General features: G+C 34.5%; 1 protein-coding gene across 3 annotated transcripts in view; it reads right to left on the bottom strand.

Annotated features, from left to right (window-relative positions):
• Positions 1 to 188: 188 nt before the first annotated feature.
• Positions 189 to 20,983, bottom strand: part of LOC125682962 (uncharacterized protein KIAA0930 homolog) — a 39,005-nt gene continuing 18,210 nt past the window's right edge. For 2 of the 3 annotated variants that reach the window (XM_048923610.2, XM_056139550.1), the window contains exons 6-10: positions 19,001 to 19,141; positions 17,910 to 18,104; positions 13,210 to 13,387; positions 9,667 to 9,816; positions 189 to 8,668 (exon numbers count right to left, since the gene is read on the bottom strand). In XM_048923610.2, the coding sequence (XP_048779567.2) occupies positions 8,628 to 8,668; positions 9,667 to 9,816; positions 13,210 to 13,387; positions 17,910 to 18,104; positions 19,001 to 19,141 (705 nt within the window). In that variant the 3' untranslated portion in view covers positions 189 to 8,627. Of the gene's footprint in view, positions 8,669 to 8,725; positions 9,817 to 13,209; positions 13,388 to 17,909; positions 18,105 to 19,000; positions 19,142 to 20,983 lie in introns of those variants that run through there. The other variant, XM_056139553.1, reaches the window with a different exon arrangement.

Raw genomic sequence — 20,983 nt, 5'->3', positions numbered from 1 at the left:
AGTCAGCTAGATCCCTAAAGCGTTTCAAGGGCTGATTGAGCACCATATCCTGGCATCAGGTAATCTGCCTGTATATACTTTTAAAATTTCTAAACGATTGAGAAAGCTTCTTGTTTTAACAACATTGTGCAAGAGGGTTTTTTTTTCATGGGGAATACAACTTTAATATTGGAATAAGAAAAAGTGAATTCAAGGATATTTTTTTTATTACAACAGATGCATTTATATTCAAAATCAGAAAAAATTCCATATCTTTATACAACATTTCGTTTGAAACGAATAACTGATATCTTTACAAATATACATATAAATCAACAATACATAAAAACAATAAAAATAAATATACTTTAGAATCACATAGATGTTTTTGTGTATCTTAATTGAGTGCACAGCTAGGATATGTGCACAGCTAGGATACATGATATGCCTACCTGTCTGGAACTACATATACATGATGCATATCTCTGTTTGCATACTCAAAGATCAGCAGACCAGGTTTGATGGAGCTAGGCGGAATAGTGTGCACGATATGATCTGGACACATCTTGACTAAGTATAGCCATAAAATTCTAAAATGAGACCAGCGACCTACTTTTGGGTCACAGCCCAATGTCCCCCAAAGATGCATGTCTGAAGGTCCTACACCTCAGTGTGAAAGATATGATCATACACAATTTGAGTATACACTGTACTTATATATAACCATAAAAGTCCAGAAGGAGGCCACAGTGATCTACTTTTGGGTCACAACACACCATCCCCTGAAGATGCATTAACTGACCAAGTTGGATGGTCTTATGCCTCACAGTGTGCAAGATCTGATCCAGTCACGATTTGAGTATTTAGAGTCATTAAACTCCAGAAGGAGGTCACAGTGACCTATTTTTAGGTCAAGATACCCCAAAAGATGCATCAGCTGACCAGATTTTATAGTCCTAGCATCATAGTGTGAAACACATGACCCTGATAAGAAAAAGCTAACAGATGGATGGACAGAAAAGCCCATACCATAATACAGCCAATCAACCTGTAAATAACCAAATTCTTGAAAAGCAATGATATACAGTGAAGACAACATCCTGCAAGAAAGTTTGAATATTAGACAGTTGCAACTGCCAATAATTTCCCTGCCATTTAAAAGGTTTAATGGAATTTCTTTGAAGAAAACGAATTAAAAACTGACAAAAATTAATAAGGTTTTATGAACTGTTTAAAATAAAAGCTTAGCCTATCTTTCTACATAAAGCTGGCAGATGACACATGTTCCTTAAGAAGCACCAAAATACATTTATGGTATACATTGCACATATAAAGTTGTATTCACAGAGAATACTTTTTGGAATATATCTTTGTTATTTTTCAGTTACATACCATAAATATACAGAGTGACTAGGGTGCAAAAATTATCAAAAACACATATTTCAAATTATTCTTGTGCTAACACTTTCTTCGATTCAAAAATGTTATTTATATCAATCTTGTAATTGTACATTTTTCTATCATTAATCTTCATTACAAAATTACTATATTTATTTCTATATTTACTATGCTATGCTAAAATTGCATAAAAACAAAACTAGACATTTGATGAAGTCATCCAGAACCCTATGGTAAGATCAGATTACAATATGAATTTGCTTTCTTGACCCCAATTTAGATCTTGATGTCAAATATTATGGGCATTTTTCTTTCTTTCAGCTTTACCTATTTTCAGCAAACACAGTCTGCAGATGGAATGATTTTCAGCATATCACACAATCCCACCACCTTATACTACCTCTCTATGACCATGACCTTTGAACCTATGATTTTAAAGGGTTTTCCTTTGGAAATTTTTCATTAGAATAATGATTCTGAAGACTCTCAGTTAATAAATACTCTATATATTGCATCACAAACCCACATTCATTTCCTCGTTGTGACCTTGACATTTGACCTACAATGTACAGGTGTCTCCCTCTTACCACTTTTTATATGTATGAAGTATGTCAGATGAAAAATATAAAAGTCACCACATCATAAAACTCCACATTCATTATCTAATTGTAACCTTGAACTTTGAAGAATAAAATTTGTAAATGTCTCTCTCTCTGACCACTGTCCACATTGTAAAATACAAAATATGAATGTCTATCTGTCAAACAATACTAAGACTATCATGTCCTGCTGACAGATGGTATTGATGAACAGACAGATGGACAGACATAATGATTACTACAATAGAACTCCCAACCATCTGTTATGCAAAACCTACATGTGAATATACTTGCATACATATTGTACATAGAAACTCTACATTCACATGAATATACATAAAAACTGATACTTTACACTCACATCAAAGATAATTGTTAAAAATTAGACCAATGTCTAAACAAATCCCATACTTCTCTAACCTCCTTTTGAGGGCTGAATACAACAAACACTTTTCATAATTGTCCCAAAATAATGGATTAACTCATTTCTCCAACCTATGTAAAACTGAACACATTCTTGTAGAAAAACTCTTTAGATAAATCTTTAGAATCTGAAAATTAGTTAGGCCTCAAAAATATGATACAAAACCAAAAAAAAAAGAAGATGCTTATCTTTTAACATATTTCAATGTATCTGTAAAGTATAAAACCATTATTAGGATTTTACTGACTGTGGGAAATTAACAATAGTATATTTGTATAGCTTCACTGTATATTTATAAAAACTCAAAACCCTGGGAACTAAAGATATTCACACAGGTATATAAAATTCTAGTTGCCAAAACCTAATAATACAAATTAATTGCAAACAAAGTGTTTGACTGACAATGCCTTGTATAACACTAGTAAAGCTTGTCATCTAACATTTCTGATATTGACACAGCATGGAGCATAGCGTAGTAGATGTAACTGACAACCATCAACAGAGATCAAATTCATACTAAAGATTAAATTACTGGAAATGACTTCTGCGAACATCGATATATGTAGCACCTATCGAGTATTCGAACACGAATTGTAAGGGTGTGTTGTAAAACATTTTTTCAGATGTAAAAGAACAGATTAAACAAAAACCTTCTTTATCTAGTAACATGTCATTGAAAAGAGACTCAACTTTCAAATCAAGTTTAGCACAGAAATGATTCAAGTCATCCATTATATACCAAACTTTTCTTCTTTTTATCAACAAGAGTAGCACTCGTCCAGCAAATGTCTAATGTATTCAGTAATGTACTGTGTAGTAGTAATCAATGAAAGGCTAGAAAGCATTGACATCCAAGTAAACCATTCTTTATCAAGGAAGGCATTGACAACCAAGTAAACTATTCTTTATCAAGGAGAGCATTGATATCCAAGTAAACCATTGTTTGGTCAAAATAAAAGGTTCCATCAGTGTTCTTTTGATACTTTGTCTTACACTGGAGAGCATTAATAAAATGTTAGTTCTACGATGGTTTTGTTTAGAATAAAATTGAAAGCAAACAGCACTCTAACAAGGTATAACTTGAGAAACAACATTACTACTTTACAAAATATACCTGGCACTAACATCATGGGAAACATTCACACCAAGTTTCATGATCCTCGCCTTATCAGTATTGATTTTCGTTCATGATTACCCATGAAAGCACGACTTTAACCTTGAGAAATACCAGACATCTTGCTCTCACCGTGGGAAAGCATGACTTTAACCTTGAGAAATACCAGACATCTTGCTCTCACCGTGGGAAAGCATGACGTTAACCTCGAGAAATACCAGACATCTTGCTCTCACCATGGGTACCCGGTTTGATTTTACCAGACATCTTGCTCTCACCGTGGGTACCCGGTTTGATTTTCCTAGCCTTCATAGTCTTCTTTTTATCCTTACCACAAGGTATTAATGGCTGAACAGACAAACACACAGGATATATGTGCAGACAGACATACACATTGTGCCATACCATTAAAGAACAAGTTCAGGTAACAATGCAATGTTAAATTTTCAGTAGGAAAAAGACTAGCTGCAATAATGTAGCCCTATCCATTTTTTTTATTCTGATGTTTTCAGGATAGGGCTACAATTCCATAGGATCTCTGTAATGGTGCAAAATAATTTTATGAATAACCGATAATAAACTCTGTGTATTAGTCCCAAATGTTGTTTACACCAAAAGGAGTACCAACTTTGTGCTCGGGCATGTCTAATAAAGGTGTTTTTCATTAAATATAATGTACAGCATGCAAAATTCTTCGTCTGCTCCGCCATGCTTGTTATCGCGAGATCTCGTAGGTGGATCTAATGAAAAGCCTAAACATTGACAATCAGCGCGAAAATGTAGTTACTCGAACCACTTCGACAAAGAAAGGAAAATCATATTGCTGCAGAGAGAATTTACACTCTGCAGTTCGGTTTTTAACTTGATATTAAATTCAAACCTTTTCAATACCGACGAAATAGCTTTCGCCTCCATACTTGTCCATTGATGTAAATACTACCTTATATGGCATATGCAAATGACTTGACAACCGGAAGTTGAAACTTCAGTACATCAAACATGGCGCACAAATATGAATCGAGAAATTGGAATTTATCGAAATTGTTGAAAACGGTAGAATAGAGCCTCACAAATCTAAAGTTGCAGGTTGTAAATTTATATATTGACTAAGAAACATAGAATATCATTTTATTTATGTAAAGAAAGTCAGGAAATGTTTAGAATGAGCGCAAATGTTGCGGGAGTGAATCACTCCCGCATTTGCACCATTACGGAGATCCTAAGGAGTTGTAGCCCTCTCCCTAAAAAAAAAAAAAAAAAAAAAAATCAGAGAGGGCTACATTATTGCAGCTAGAAAAAGACAAGATATAAAAATCTTCACCCACATAATTTTTTTGCACACAACATTGACTGTGACATGGTCAATATGAACAACAGCCTACACATTTAGACAACATCAGTTTCAGAGGACAGATTCAGAAAACCACACTGTGGACATCCAGACAGTAACTGTATCACAACACAAGAAAACTACGGATATGTAATCAACTGTGGTAAAGCTTATCTTCATACCTCAAAATTAAATCATTTTTAATTCTAAATTCATAACTGTAACTTATGAAAAGACTTCAACCAGTGCCATCAACTTTTCATCCTTCTACTCCCTGTTATCATCAATATAACGACATATAACAAGCATTCTGCAAGTATCGCATAGCAACACATGTCCCGTACCGGCCCCAAGTCATCTGCGTATTATTCTGCATGAAAAATCATACACAAGAATAATCAGGTCCCATAATATGAAAGCCAGACTCAAATTCCATAGTTTCTAAGTCCAAGGGCCATAACTCAGCAAAACATCAATTGACCAGAACAAAATTCAAACATGATCTGTTACTTGTCATAGTAAATTGATGTACTAAATATCAAATGAATATCTACAAGCATGACCAAAAAAGAGAGCCAAAAACTGAGTATTTGGGTTAATTTTTTTATGTCCAAGGGACATAACATCTGCAAGCATGATGAAAAGATGTGCAGAAAACTGAGTACATGTATTTCATCAATTTCCAAGTCCAAGAGCCATAACTCTGCAAAGAATCACATGTGTGGGAGTAGAGAAGATTTTTGAAAACATGGCCCTTTTCAGCATATTTGGCCCTGCCCCTGAGGCCCCAGGGGTGGTAAGGTCGTAAATTTACATTCCTCTTATCCTAGAGATGCTTCACACCAAAAATGGTAACAATTGGCCATGTAGTTTTCAAGAAGAAGTTAAGATTGTTAAAAGACAACACACAATGCACAAAGATGACGAAGACCAATGGCAATACATGTAGGTCACCTGAGTGACTCAGGTGAACTAAAAAAGTGCAGAAAACTGATTTGACGGACAGAGAGACAGATGGGAGTGCAAACCTAAAATACCCTTTGGCTCCGCCAGTCGGGAACTAATAAGGAAATAGAAATTTTTGTGTGGTAAAAATAACTGGACTTAACTTTTTGATATCTTAAGGATTTCTGTGTTCTACATGGATAAGCATTGTTTTAAATTCCCATTCCAAAATAATGGGAAATAACTGTGTCACTTGACGAAACATGAAGCCATTCAAGAAAAGAAGTTAAAAAAGTCAGTCAAAAGGTCATCTCAGAAATTCACAGCTAAAACAGCTCTGTAGATAGAGTCCCTAGACAAACATTAGGGACCAGACTTCTGATGTTAGTGCACAAGATTAATTCTATGTAGTATGTTTCAAAGTAAGTTGTATAAAAATTACTACAAATAATAACCTCAATATAAACACACAGTATAATGAAATCAGGACTGCATTAACTACATACCCATCATACGTAATGTATAGAAGATTTATAAGCTGTTATTAAACACCAAAAATTTAATACAGTCCCTGAAACTTCTTCTTTCCCACTTGAACGGTGAACTCACGGTGAGCGAACGGTGAATGTACGGTGAACGAACGCAGAGCGAACGGTGAATGAACGCAGAGCGAATGGTGAACGCAATTTGGTGAGCGAACGCAGAGTGAACGGTGAACGAGCGCTGAGCGCACGCTGAACGCAAAATGATCTATTTACTCAGAATATTTCAGATTTTTCCCTGGGATTTTACTTATTTCATAATCAAGTAATAAAATACATGTTCATGTATATTTCATCAATTAATAAAAAATTAAATAAACCGGAATCGTGATACAGCATATTTTACAGTTCTGGATATATTCAATGTATTTTTGTACAAGTACCGAGTATACATGTATATATTTCATGAAATTATCGCACATTGTACATTAATACACGCAACAGTCATACACAAACAAAAGCAAATTTTGTATGTACATTGTGTATACCATTACATATACAGATACATTTAATGCATGGGTATAATATATATACAATGCATGTGAAAAGGAAAACACTATAGTCTACATGTGTAGTGACATCCAGAATTAACAGATGTTCATGTATGGCTTCAAACTTTACGAGATCGATCGTTTGGGATAACCGTAATTAACAAACACCCCCAAAAAGAGTCAAGATAGATGCAGTAAAGAAACAATACGGACGGTATACCCTGTGTCAACACCTCAACACTACTAACAGTATTAAATACTCCTACTTACATTTTGTGTCATTCATTTGTCACAGCTACATCGACCCGAGGAAATAATCAGTACAAAACTTTCTATTTTTATTATTGATGTGACCATAAATTGCAGTTAGATCGTGCAATATTTGTATATATTTGAAGTAGATAAAACTGTTTATTATACTGAACTACCCGTAGAATGTTTAACGGCTAATGCAGAAACATACCAGATAAACAATTACATCTTTGCATTAGGGACAAATGTTACAAAAGTTTCAAATTTGGCAAGAGTAGTAAATATCAGTTTATTGACAATGTCTTTCATTAATATAGGCGTAAAAATAGCTATATCAGTTTGACATTCTGACACGTACATACGGTAAAATGTACATTATGTAGCATAGTTTGTTTGTTTTTATTTTTCATAGTAGGGGGCTGTTTAAAACTCATGTCAAGCAAAGCAAAATAATTAAAATAATTTGTGCCCAAACTTGTAAATGCTAAATCGTGAACACAGGGGAAGAGGTTTTCATTACCTGAAACTGCCTTATTTTTCGTACTTGGGTTAAATTCATAACGACAAGCTCTTATATTCGTCTCTCATTTAGAATTATTTTTAACAAAAGCTCAAATGAACATTTCGGCATTCACAGTGGACAACAATCCTGACATTTTGTACTTCAAAATTAAATTTCTGATATAGTAAGAAAGTATCCTTCCACTCTTACGCACACGTTCAATTTTCATTTTCGCCTTGCTATCAAGATTGGTCCTTTCACTTTGGTGTTCCGAATGACAATGAAAAGACTGAACGATGAACGAACGGTGAGTGCAAGCGGAACGCTTTGTGAACGGTGAACGAACGGTGAACGCAAGCTGAACGCAAAACTGTGAACGGAGAGCGCACGGTGAAAGCACGTTGAACGAACGGTGAACACACCATGAGCGAACGGAAAAATGGTAAAGTAGAACGTTTCAGGGACTGTATATGTACCCTGGAATTTAGTATTTCTACATAGGCATTCAAATGTACATGTATGCTTAATGCAATTCAGACGTAAAATACTACCTCTACTCACACCTATATCATGTATCTAAACAATAACAGGATATAGGGAATTGTACAAATGATTTCTGGCACATTTTATCAAAAAATGGAATATAACTATAATTAATACTGCACTAATTAAGCACTGGAATGTTTGCAAGCACAAATGACAATTTGGTTCAAATAATCTCAACATTGTTCACAGCGTCTCTTAAATCTAATCATGCTGCAATTTGTTTACAAAGTTGTCATGCCAACAGCAATTACTCAATAACTTAAGGGAAAATGTCTCCTGAGTTTGAACATTTTGATGAATGTAAAAAAAAAAAATGCCAATTTATATATACGACCATTTGACTTTGGTTTACCAGCTGGTGGTTTTTTTTGGACTAGATTTCACAGTATGGTCTGTGTTTTAAGAGCACCAGTTTCCTTTTGCTGCAACTTCCAAGAGTCAAGAATGGTCAGCACTGGAAAATCCAGACAGGCCCTCGAGCAAATAATTATCTAATAATTGTCTATCATGATGTTAATGTAGGCATCTGTTGAGCATCAATTAAATCTGTGGAAAAGAAATTAATCATATGAAAAATATACTGATCTTATAAAAATAATAATCTTGTATTTCGAAATTTTTTATCCAATGAATAAAAATCAAGTACTGTAACAATATTTTGTTTCCCCTATTTTGAATACACAGGAAAAATATCGTTTATTTTGTAGCATTAGTTCAGTGTTCAAAATTAACCATAGACTGAGTCTATGTCAAATGACACCGGTCTATGCCAATTGTAAATGAGATAGACCAAATTGTCTATGCCGATTTTCTAGATTTAAAGAAATAATTTAAAAGTTATCTCAAAGGACCCTACATGGTCAGTCGACGTCTGATAAATTTTACGAGGAAAGGAGGATATTGTAATATGGAAATGGAATGAAAATATGCTTTTAGAGGTAAATGAAAATGGTTTTTTTTGGGTGATATTTTTTTCAATCGAGCGGTCTTTGCCAATTCGATGAGGTCTTTGTCTTCTTGTTTTGGCATAGACCCGTGGTCTATACCAAGTTTTAAACCAATTTCGAACACTGTTAGTTCACCTTGGTAATTAAATTGTACAGCATCCTAACTAATGGTACTGGAATTAATTCCTTAGCAACAGGATCCAATTGGGTCACAATGCTGGCCTGAGACAGCTTGCTCTGGTATATGAATCTGAAAAGACTTTGGACCTATTCTACGTAACCATTGAGCCAACACACTTCCCTACCTGTCATGTTACAAAGCCAAAGAAGGTTATACAATAAAGCAGCATTTCCAAAACTGTTATGATCCAAAGCCAGGATGAAGTGATATAAGTCCAGTAGGCATTTCCCAACCTCCTATGATGCAATGCTAGGAGAGGACGATAAAGGTTTTTCTACCTCCTATTATGATGCAATGCTAGGAGAGGGCGATATAGATTTTCTTACCTGCTATGACTCAATACCAGTGCAGGGCCATATAGATTTTCCTACCTGCTATGATCCAATACCAGGGGAGGGTGATATAGATTTTCCTACCTGCTATGATCCAATGCCACGGAAGGGTGATATAGGTTAAGTAGGCATTCAGAGCTACACTTGTGACCCTTTTCTGTTCTTTAAACAACATCCAGGCTTGCCCAAAAGCCTTTCCAAGGAATCCATTGGCATGGGTGGATCTCTCCAGTTCTGTAATGTTACAGCAGGATTTACTGTGTTATAAAATAGTGTGTGTACTATTTTAGATTTACTGTGTTATAAGTCAGTGTGTGTGTACAATTTTAGATTTACTGTGTTATAAGTCAGTGTGTGTGTACTATTTTAGATTTACTGTGTTATAAGTCTATAAGTCAGTGTGTGTGTACTATTTTAGATTTACTGTGTTATAAGTCTATAAGTCAGTGTGTGTGTACTATTTTAGATTTACTGTGTTATAAGTCAGTGTGTGTGTACTATTTTAGATTTACTGTGTTATAAGTCAGTGTGACTGTGTACTATTTTAGATTTACTGTGTTATAAGTCAGTGTGACTGTGTACTATTTTAGATTTACTGTGTTATAAGTCAGTGTGTGTGTACTATTTTAGATTTACTGTGTTATAAGTCTATAAGTCAGTGTGTGTGTACTATTTTAGAATTACTGTGTTATAAGTCAGTGTGTGTGTACAATTTTAGATTTACTGTGTTATATGTCAGTGTGTGTGTGTACTATTTTAGATTTACTGTGTTATAAGTCAGTGTGTGTGTACAATTTTAGATTTACTGAGTTATAAGTCAGTGTGTGTGTGTACTATTTTAGATTTACTGAGTTATAAGTCAGTGTGTGTGTGTACTATTTTAGATTTACTGAGTTATAAGTCAGTGTGTGTGTGTACTATTTTAGATTTACTGTGTTATAAGTCAGTGTGTGTACTATTTTAGATTTACTGTGTTATAAAATAGTGTGTGTACTATTTTAGAATTACTGTGTTATAAGTCAGTGTGTGTGTACAATTTTAGATTTATTGTGTTATAAGTCAGTGTGTGTACTATTTTAGATTTACTGTGTTATAAAATAGTGTGTGTACTATTTAAGATTTACTGAGTTATAAGTCAGTGTGTGTGTACTATTTTAGATTTATTGTGTTATAAGTCAGAGTGTGTGTACAATTTTAGATTTACTGTGTTATAAGTCAGTGTGTGTGTACTATTTTAGATTTACTGTGTTATATGTCAGTGTGTGTGTACTATTTTAGATTTATTGTGTTATAAGTCAGTGTGTGTACTATTTTAGATTTACTGTGTTATAAAATAGTGTGTGTACTATTTAAGATTTACTGAGTTATAAGTCAGTGTGTGTGTACTATTTTAGATTTATTGTGTTATAAGTCAGTGTGTGTGTACTATTTTAGATTTACTGTGTTATAAGTCAGTGTGTGTACTATTTTAGATTTACTGTGTTATAAGTCAGTGTGTGTACTATTTTAGATTTACTGTGTTATAAGTCAGTGTGTGTGTGTGTGTACTATTTTAGATTTACTGTGTTATAAGTCAGTGTGTGTGTGTACTATTTAAGATTTACTGAGTTATAAGTCAGTGTGTGTACTATTTTAGATTTACTGTGTTATAAGTCAGTGTGTGTGTGTACTATTTTAGATTTACTGTGTTATAAGTCAGTGTATGTGTACACAAATGCCCTGATTTAAATGCTAATTAATTGATATAAATGCACCTTTGATAATATCAGATTGCATCATCTTTGATTCACAAATAAATATAAGTGGCAGTAACTTAAATTATAATCTCAAATTATATTTTTCCATTTTTATTGTTTACAATGCTTAACTAAAGTTTTTCTAATGGTCAACCAAAATTTGAATATCAGTTGCTGAGTTACAAGTGAGATATAACACTCACAATTGTTTGTTATGTAAACAAGGCCCATGCCATGTTTTTGTTTACATTCGACTGTTTAATAGAAAATAGTATGTTTAAAACAAAATGAGATGTGCCAAACACTAGAAAATATTCAACTGTGGTAAAAATTCACTTATGAATTGAAAGAATTTTAAACGAAACTTTTACTAGTTTATTTAACATATGTAAACAAAAACATGGCACGAGCCTTGTTAACATAACAAGGACTTGTGACCTCTGTATCTCCCATGTACCTTGACTACTCAGTACTGACATTCAAAATTTTGCTAATCATTAGTAATACCTTAGTTAAGCATTCTAAACATTGAAAATAAAAAAATAAAATTTGAAAATTTTCAGCTAAAATCATGTCCATGTCCCTTTATGGGGAAACTCTTATTATCAAGAATGGTGAACACTTATCCGAAGGTAAATACGTATGTACAGAATGACTACAAGAGATAAGTATGATATATCAGTATGATAAATACGTATGTACAGAATGACTACAAGAGATAAGTATGATATATCAGTATGATAAATACGTATGTACAGAATGACTACAGGAGATAAGTATGATATATCAGTATGATAAATACGTATGTACAGAATGACTACAAGAGATAAGTATGATATATCAGTATGATAAATACGTATGTACAGAATGACTACAAGAGATAAGTATGATATATCAGTATGATATAGGGAGATGAAGTATTCGCAAGGGTTTGTCTGCAAAATTTAAATCATGATATATCCAACAATGAAAATCCCAGAATTTTAACCCGACAAAATTAAAGCCCTTTACAGTACTCTTCAAAAGTAATTTAAGCACACCCATAATTGGTACTTATATCTTGAACTTATATGTATATCTTTAAATGATAGGAAATTTAATTCAGTTGGAGCATAATGACTCAGTGATTTAAATGGTTAAACTGCTAAAATTTCAAAACTTGCCAGATTGAGTGAAACTTGCCACTTTGTAGCACAAGAAACATTTATCACAAAGAAGAATGATAGAAACCTGCTATGTGAAAAGTGAATGAAACTTACCACTTAAAAGACCAAGAGAAACTTACCACACCATACAGTGATTAAAACTTAAACACTGTAGAACAATTAAAATGTTCCTCTCTTTAGAGAAAGGAAACTCATCACTTTGTAGAGAAGTGTAACTTTCCCTCTGTAGAGAAAGTTAATGACTGTAGAGAAAGTTAATGAGTCTGTAGAGAAAGTTATTGAGTCTGTAGAGAAAGTCAATGACTGTAGAGAAAGTTAATGACTGTAGAGAAAGTGAGACTTACCCCCTCTGTAGAGAAAGTTAATGACTGTAGAGAAAGTTAATGCATCTGTAAAGAAAGTGAGACTTACCCCTCTGTAGAGAAAGTTAATGAGTCTGTAGAGAAAGTTAATGAGTCTGTAGAGAAAGTTAATGACTGTAGAGAAAGTGAGACTTACCCCCTCTGTAGAGAAAGTTAATGACTGTAGAGAAAGTTAATGCATCTGTAAAGAAAGTGAGACTTACCCCTCTGTAGAGAAAGTTAATGAGTCTGTAGAGAAAGTGAGACTTACCCCTCTGTAGAGAAAGTTAATGACTATAGAGAATGTTAATGAGTCTGTAGAGAAAGTGAGACTTGCCCCTCTGTAGAGAAAGTTAATGAGTCTGTAGAGAAAGTGAAACTTACCTCTCTGTGGGGTCGTGGCTTCTACTTCTTGACAGTTTTCTATCTCTGCATTCACATCCTCAGCTTCTGATCGAGATTTTTTTAGGCTGAGACGACGTATTCCTCCCCGTACAAATGAACCAAAGGACTCGCTTGGATCACTCATCCGGCGATGTGTATACTCATTCTGTTCATTGCTCTAAAATAAAACACTACATCCGATTATTTACTACCAATTTTGATACAATTTAAAAGAGTAACTTGGCTACACAGAGAATCTTATTGCACTGTTTTATTAGACCTCCCTGCTGTCTGTGGAGGTTTATTACAGTTATGTTTAGTGAATATATCAATGTAAACACTTTACTCATTTTTCCTTTGAATTTCACCACCTTTACAAAATGTAACTTCATTAAATAAATGCAAGTACAACTGCTAATAAAATGAAAACTGTTTTAAGCATTTTCTACAGTTTGTGCACCTAAACAGTGGTAAGAAACAACTACTGAATGTCATGTGACTGTTATGATAGACAGATTGCAAAAGTGCCTTCACAAAAAATCAAAACAGTTTAAAATTTCCCACTGGTTTAAATATTTCTCGGAATGAAAATATAAGGAGTAAAATATCCAAAGTTCATAACAATTAATGCTGTAATACAGATGTAGTACCGAATTGCAGATTAAATGCAAGTTTAAAGATCTGTTTTAAGTTTGTTTTAAAAAAAAAATAGGTAATGAACCTTCAACACAAAGATCCAGCATGACATTGTTGTTTATGTAATTTAGTTTACAATGAACACCTGTAAATGTTGACAGTTTATGTAATTTAGTTTACAATGAACACCTGTAAATGTTGACAGTTTCTGTATTTAGTTTACAATGAACACCTGTAAATGTTGACAGTTTATGTAATTTAGTTTACAATGAACACCTGTAAACATTGACAGTTTATGTAATTTAGTTTACAATGAACACCTGAAAATGTTGACAGTTTCTGTATTTAGTTTACAATGAACACCTGAAAATGTTGACAGTTTCTGTAATTTAGTTTACAATGAACACCTGTAAATGTTGACAGTTTCTGTATTTAGTTTACAATGAACACCTGTAAATGTTGACAGTTTATGTAATTTAGTTTACAATGAACACCTGTAAATGTTGACTGTTTATGTAATTTAGTTTACAATGAACACCTGTAAATGTTGACAGTTTATGTATTTAGTTTACAATGAACACCTGTAAATGTTGACAGTTTATGTAATTTAGTTTACAATGAACACCTGTAAATGTTGACAGTTTATGTAATTTAGTTTACAATGAACACCTGTAAATGTTGACTGTTTATGTAATTTAGTTTACAATGAACACGTGTAAATGTTGACTGTTTATGTAATTTAGTTTACAATGAACACGTGTAAATGTTGACTATTTATGTAATTTAGTTTACAATGAACACCTGTAAATGTTGACAGTTTATGTAATTTAGTTTACAATGAACACCTGTAAATGTTGATAGTTTATGTAATTTAGTTTACAATGAACACCTGTAAATGTTGACAGTTTATGTAATTTAGTTTACAATGAACACCTGTAAATGTTGACAGTTTATGTAATTTAGTTTACAATGAACACCTGTAAATGTTGACAGTTTATGTAATTTAGTTTACAATGAACACCTGTAAATATTGACTGTTTATGTAATTTAGTTTACAATGAACACCTGTAAATGTTGACAGTTTATGTAATTTAGTTTACAATGAACACCTGTAAATGTTGACAGTTTATGTAATTTAGTTTACAATGAACACCTGTAAATGTTGACAGTTTATGTAATTTAGTTTACAATGAACACCTGTAAATGTTGACAGTTTATGTAATTTAGTTTACAATGAACACCTGTAAATGTTGACAGTTTATGTAATTTAGTTTACAATGAACACCTGTAAATGTTGACAGTTTATGTAATTTAGTTTACAATGAACACCTGTAAATGTTGACAGTTTCTGTATTTAGTTTACAATGAACACCTGAAAATGTTGACAGTTTCTGTATTTAGTTTGCAATGAACACGTGTAAATGTTGACAGTTTTATATATACTACTCAAAATTTGATAAGGATCACTAGGTTATATGTGTGTCATTTACCACTAACATAACAAAAGACATAAATTTGACTCAGAAATGTGTTTACCCGGGTTATGAATGAAACTTCGTGAATGGCATGAACTTTATCAATACGGAATGCTTGAAATCTGATAACAACACCAAAAGGCATTTCATTACAAAAAGTTAACAGCAAACCAGAGAAAGAATTACACAGTTTTTGGGGATAGTCCATCATTACACTTAGTCGATGAAGTGTCAATACCGGGTATGGCCTCCCCTTGCATCAATGACGGCTTGACAACGTCGAGCCATGCTGTCAATAAGCACCCGGATGTTTCCAATGGGAAGGTTGTTCCACTCTTCCACGAGGGCGTTTCCGAGCTCTGCCAAAGTTGTGGATTGTGCTCTACGGCATGAAAGGGCAACCTGCAGCATGTTCCATACATGCTCAATTGGGTTCAAGTCCTGCGAGCACGCTAGCCAGTCCATACGGACAATTGTCTCCTGCTGAAGGTACTGCTCCACCACCCTGGCACGATGAGGACGGGCGTTATCATCCATCAGGATGAACTCAGGGCCAACAGCACCAGCGTAGGATCTGACGTAAACATCAAGGATCTCATCCCCGTACCGCACCCCCGTCATTATTCCTCTCTCCAGGACATGAAGATCTGTTCTTCCATCCCTGCTGATTCCATCCCAGACCATGATGGAACCATCACCATAACGGTCATGTTCACTGATGTTGGCATCATGAAAACGTTCACGTTGTCGTCACCACACTCGGTGCCTCCTGTCTGTAAAGTCCAAACAATACCTGGACTCATCGGTGAACAGAACTTGAACCCAATCATTCTGTGTCCAAGTGACATGATCTTCAGCCCAGTCCAATCGCTCCCGCCGGTGTCGAACAGTCAGAGGGACTCGAACACATGCCCTTCTCGAGTTGAGACCTGCATTGTGAAGCCGATTCCGTATCATCTGAGTGGACACATTCACCCCCCGAGGCGTTCAGGAGGTTGTTACGTAGGCTGGTTGCTGTCCAGAAGGGATGGCGTTATGCCTGAAGAGCCACAAAATGGTCTTGGCGTTGGGTTGTCGACCTCTGACGACCACCCCCATGTCGGTGTGCTGCTGTACCAAAAGTTTGCCATCGGTTCCAGGCCCTGTTTACAACGCTCTGGCTGACGTTTAGTGCATTTTCAACGTCACGTTGTGAATAGCCAGCATCAAGCATTCCAATACATCTGCCCAGTTGTTCTGTCGTCAGGCGACGCCTTACATGTTGAGGGGGCATTGTGTTGATAAACGTAGTGTAAACACTCAAGTGAGTTTGAAATTTTAGAAAGAATCAGACACCGATGCCTGAGTGAAAATCGTGCAATGGTAGCAAAAGCATAAACTGTGATGAGATGCATGAAATGCACGTGCAAGTTTGTTGAAGACAGTTTTTATTTCACTTGGACACAATATTGCCAGTTATGCAGTTATTAATTTTTTAAACAGAAAAATATCTATGATCCTTATCAAATTTTGAGTAGTATATTTAGTTTGCAATGAACACCTGTAAATGTTGACTTTTTATGTATTTAGTTTACAATGAACACCTGTAAATGTTGACTGTTTATGTATTTAGTTTACAATGAACACCTGTAAATGTTGACTGTTTAAGTATTTAGTTTACAATGAACACCTGTAAATGTTGACAGTTTATGTATTTAGTTTAAAATGAACACCTGTAAATGTTGACTTTTTATGTATTGAGTTTAAAATGAACACCTGTAAATGTTGACTTTTTATGTATTGAGTTTAAAATGAACACCTGTAAATGTTGACTTTTTATGTATTTAGTTTAAAATGAACACCGGTAAATGTTGACTTTTTATGTATTTAGTTTACAATGAACACCTGTAAATGTTGACTTTTTATGTATTTAGTTTAAAATGAACACTTGACACACAATTACAATGTCATCAGCTCTAACATTACACATACTGTGATGCGAATGATAGAATTGAAAAGATGTATTTCTTGTACATTAAATAGATCACCTTATTGTTTTATTTGCATACATGTAGGTAAATCAATCATTATGGATTGATGAATTTTACACTCAATTAAAGACAACTGATCCCTTATTATGACATTATATCATTTTACAGAGTTTTTCCTGGCTTCCATTTTGAGCCCTTAACAAATCTGTTTATGAAGTATTGTATAATGGATTTTTCGCGATTATCGAATTTTCGCTTTCTTTGTGAGTATTTTTGAATCACAAACACTTTAATTTGCATAAAATTTACACCGATTGTGTACCAAATCTTACAAGATAAGAATAACTTAGTGAGTAGAAACTCACCACTTCAGTTGTAATACTATAATTGTCTTTGCTCTGTTCAAAATTGAAACCTGTCAATCAATTTGTAACTCTAAAATTCGACTTGGAGAATCACAAACAAAGAACTACGCAAATAAAAAATAACAGTGTTTTGGGGTATTTTCACAAAATTTGTGACACGTAAAAAAAAACCCGTTATACAGTAATTCCTGACTGCCCAGGGAATTACTGTTACCTTTATTTAAGTTTTACTGTAAACTAGAGACAACAGAAACCTGTTCATGGTTGAAATCCTCGAGCTTGAAGTTCTCTTTATTTGGAGTCTCTGGTCCTGATCCTGGTACTCTGCTGACTGCAACCTCTGCATGACCTTTACTCTTTGGTCCCCTCATTCTGACAAACTCCACCCTCTTGTTCTGTTTGATCATTCCCAGGGACATCGTCTGCATCATTTTGGAAGTAAGGCTCAACTAATGTCAGAAATAAATTCACAGTAAACACACGGGGAACATTTTTTTAATAGGTAGTACATTGCATGATACATGTATGAACTCAGAATTCTATTGGGCAGGCTAGTAAATACAAGATGCAGAAAAACTTGTCTAATCCAAACGTTATGCAGACCAAAAGATGTTGTAAACCAAACATATATTTCAGTACTGTACCGAACTCTGAATTCTATTATAATAAATGTTATTGTTGTTGTTGGATCCTTTTTATTTACATGCAGGTGTGCAGGTATTGTCCACACTAGTGGGCCCCCTTCCAGATAGCTGGCTGGCTGCATGCATGGCAGATCTCACCTCAGATCTCCATTTCCCCTCGGATATCCATTTCACCTCAAATCTCCATTAATAAATATACTCTGTATTCTGGATACAGTAAAAAATGGTTATAGCAAACTGATAGGACCAGCAAAAAACAGTTTGTTATACAGTAACTAAACTTCGTTAAATCAAATACAATTTTTGTTATTTTCCTCTCATAGGTGAATGATACTTCACAATAAACATGAATTCATTATAAGCATGTTCACAATAAACATTAATTCATTATAAGCATGTTCACAATAAACATTAATTCATTATAAGCATGTTCATCATAAGCAAGAATTCGTTATAAGCATGTTTACTATATTGTCTAATCCAAAAATTACTATGGTACCAAGCATATCCAGATTAGACAAGTTTCACTGTAATACTAACAAAAACCTCAAAATCCCTAAAAGCAAGGATTTTGATTTCAAACTAGTTAAATCAATTAATGGAAATAACAGTACTGGAAAAATCAAAGCAAACTTCACTAACAAGTATTGCATTTGTACATACAATGCAGTAATATAACTGAGAACTAAGGCAGAACTTACTCTTGCATCGTAAACCTTCTTTAGCACCTCATATCGCACCGAGCCCAGGAAGATGACCCCCTTAACCCTGCCGTGTCTGTCTGTCGCTGTCAGTTCTACACATACCATCTCACTGTCTCTGACTACAATGTCTCCAAAGGCCTGACCACAGGGAATAGAAATAAAATTTATGTTATTACATATCTCCATTTACAAGAGTCCCAGATGGGTCTTAATATTCATCTGATACCAGTCACCAGGTGGCATGAAGGTTAGTTTAACTGAAATTGACAGTAAACTTTCCATTGATACTTACATTTATATGATATCAACTAGATGTTAACTGTTATTTAACCTTGACTAACCTTTGTGCACTGAGTAACATACATAGACTCTGAGCTTCTATTTTACGTTCATTATAAAGTAATGGACTCTTGATTTCCACTCAATATAGTTAAATTTAATTAATAACCAAAGAAAATGTGTATGTTGCCACCTTTTTTAAGATGTCAGACATACAAAAACAGAAGTATCGGTTAACATCAGAAAATCACACATTTTCGTAAAACAGAATAATGGAAAAAAAAAAATTGCTGAAATGACAATTTTTTAAAAATCAACAGTTTAGAACTAGATGCTGTACTAAGACAGTAATACCCGAACACAAGTGTTTGCCTTTAGATATACTCTCTGTCCCATTGGTTGATCCAGAAGGGGGAGGGTTACAGGCGGGGGGGGGGGGGGGGGGGGGGGGAGAGGGGTGTAGTTTTTTTAAGATACTGCCAATTTGTAGGCCATTTCTTTTTTCATGTAGAAGTTAAATAAAAGATTAACTAGCACTGGATGATACACGTATTTATTTTTATCGAATCATTGGATATGATCTAGTGCAGTTTCTAGATCATCTTCCTGTACCATCCCCGCTCCCCCACTTTTCCATATCGCTGGATCATATTTAAGTGTGTGTATGTAGCAAAGGAAGCTACACTGTGATTTGGCTGTTGCATAAAATGTCAGATGAGTTATAGAAAATCAGTCATTTTCAACCCCTATTTCAGCACCAGGGTGAAAACAAAAATTCTGAAACTTTTTTGCACATCTATATGACACCACCAATCATCTTCCAAAAGATTTGGCAGCTGCACAAATTGTAAAAGGAGTTCTGGGAATTTAGAAAAAAATGTCGTTTTACAACTCCCATTTGGGCCTCAGGGTGAAAATGAAAATTCTGAAACCTTATGGCACATCTATAGAACACCACCAATTACCTTCTAAAATATCATTTGGGTTCTGTGTAAAATGTAAGAGGAGTTTAGGGAACCAGGGTTTTTTGGGTTTTTTAAATTTTAAAGAGACACTACAGCTCATTTTCCACATCTTGATAAAGAGTTTTTTAAAACACGTATTGATAAAATGATAAATATCATATCGATACTGACAATTTTGAACAATTGGATGCATCAATTTACTCTCAAATGCACTTTGAAGATCGTCCGGAATTCAAAGGTTTCTTCATGCTGACTCGGACTTTTGAATGCTTATTTACATCACGTGGTTTTGAATGACATCAAAGGTGTTGTGTAGGAAATTATTTAAATTCCCCTTCAAGGGGGTCCACACTCACCTTTCAAGTATAAGATTATTCTCTGCTCCTTATAATAAGTAATTATATAAATCATTGTTTCAACAGAAACCCTTCCATGTTCCAATTGACCGATGTTTTTACAACTAACACGTGTCGTGTTCAGATAAAAATAGCACAAGTTTACTTTTAAAGCAGTGTCTTCGCGGCTAGTCCCAATGGCAGATTTAGGGGGGGGGGGGGGGGGGGGGGGGGGGGGGCAGGACCCCCCTCCCTCTCGCCACAAATTGTGAGTGAAAATCCAAATTTTGCACCCAGAAAGCCGATTACTTTGGCTAATATTTGACTTTCTCATTCCCCTTCGGAAATCCTAGCTAGATCCGCCACTGAGTTACAATCGTTTCTCCTAGCCCTTTGTTTTC

This window comes from Ostrea edulis, chromosome 6 (assembly GCF_947568905.1).
Source record: "Ostrea edulis chromosome 6, xbOstEdul1.1, whole genome shotgun sequence".
Lineage (NCBI taxonomy): Eukaryota > Metazoa > Mollusca > Bivalvia > Ostreida > Ostreidae > Ostrea > Ostrea edulis.
Note: the sequence above shows the minus strand (reverse complement) of the source record. Positions and strands in the feature narration are given on the sequence as shown.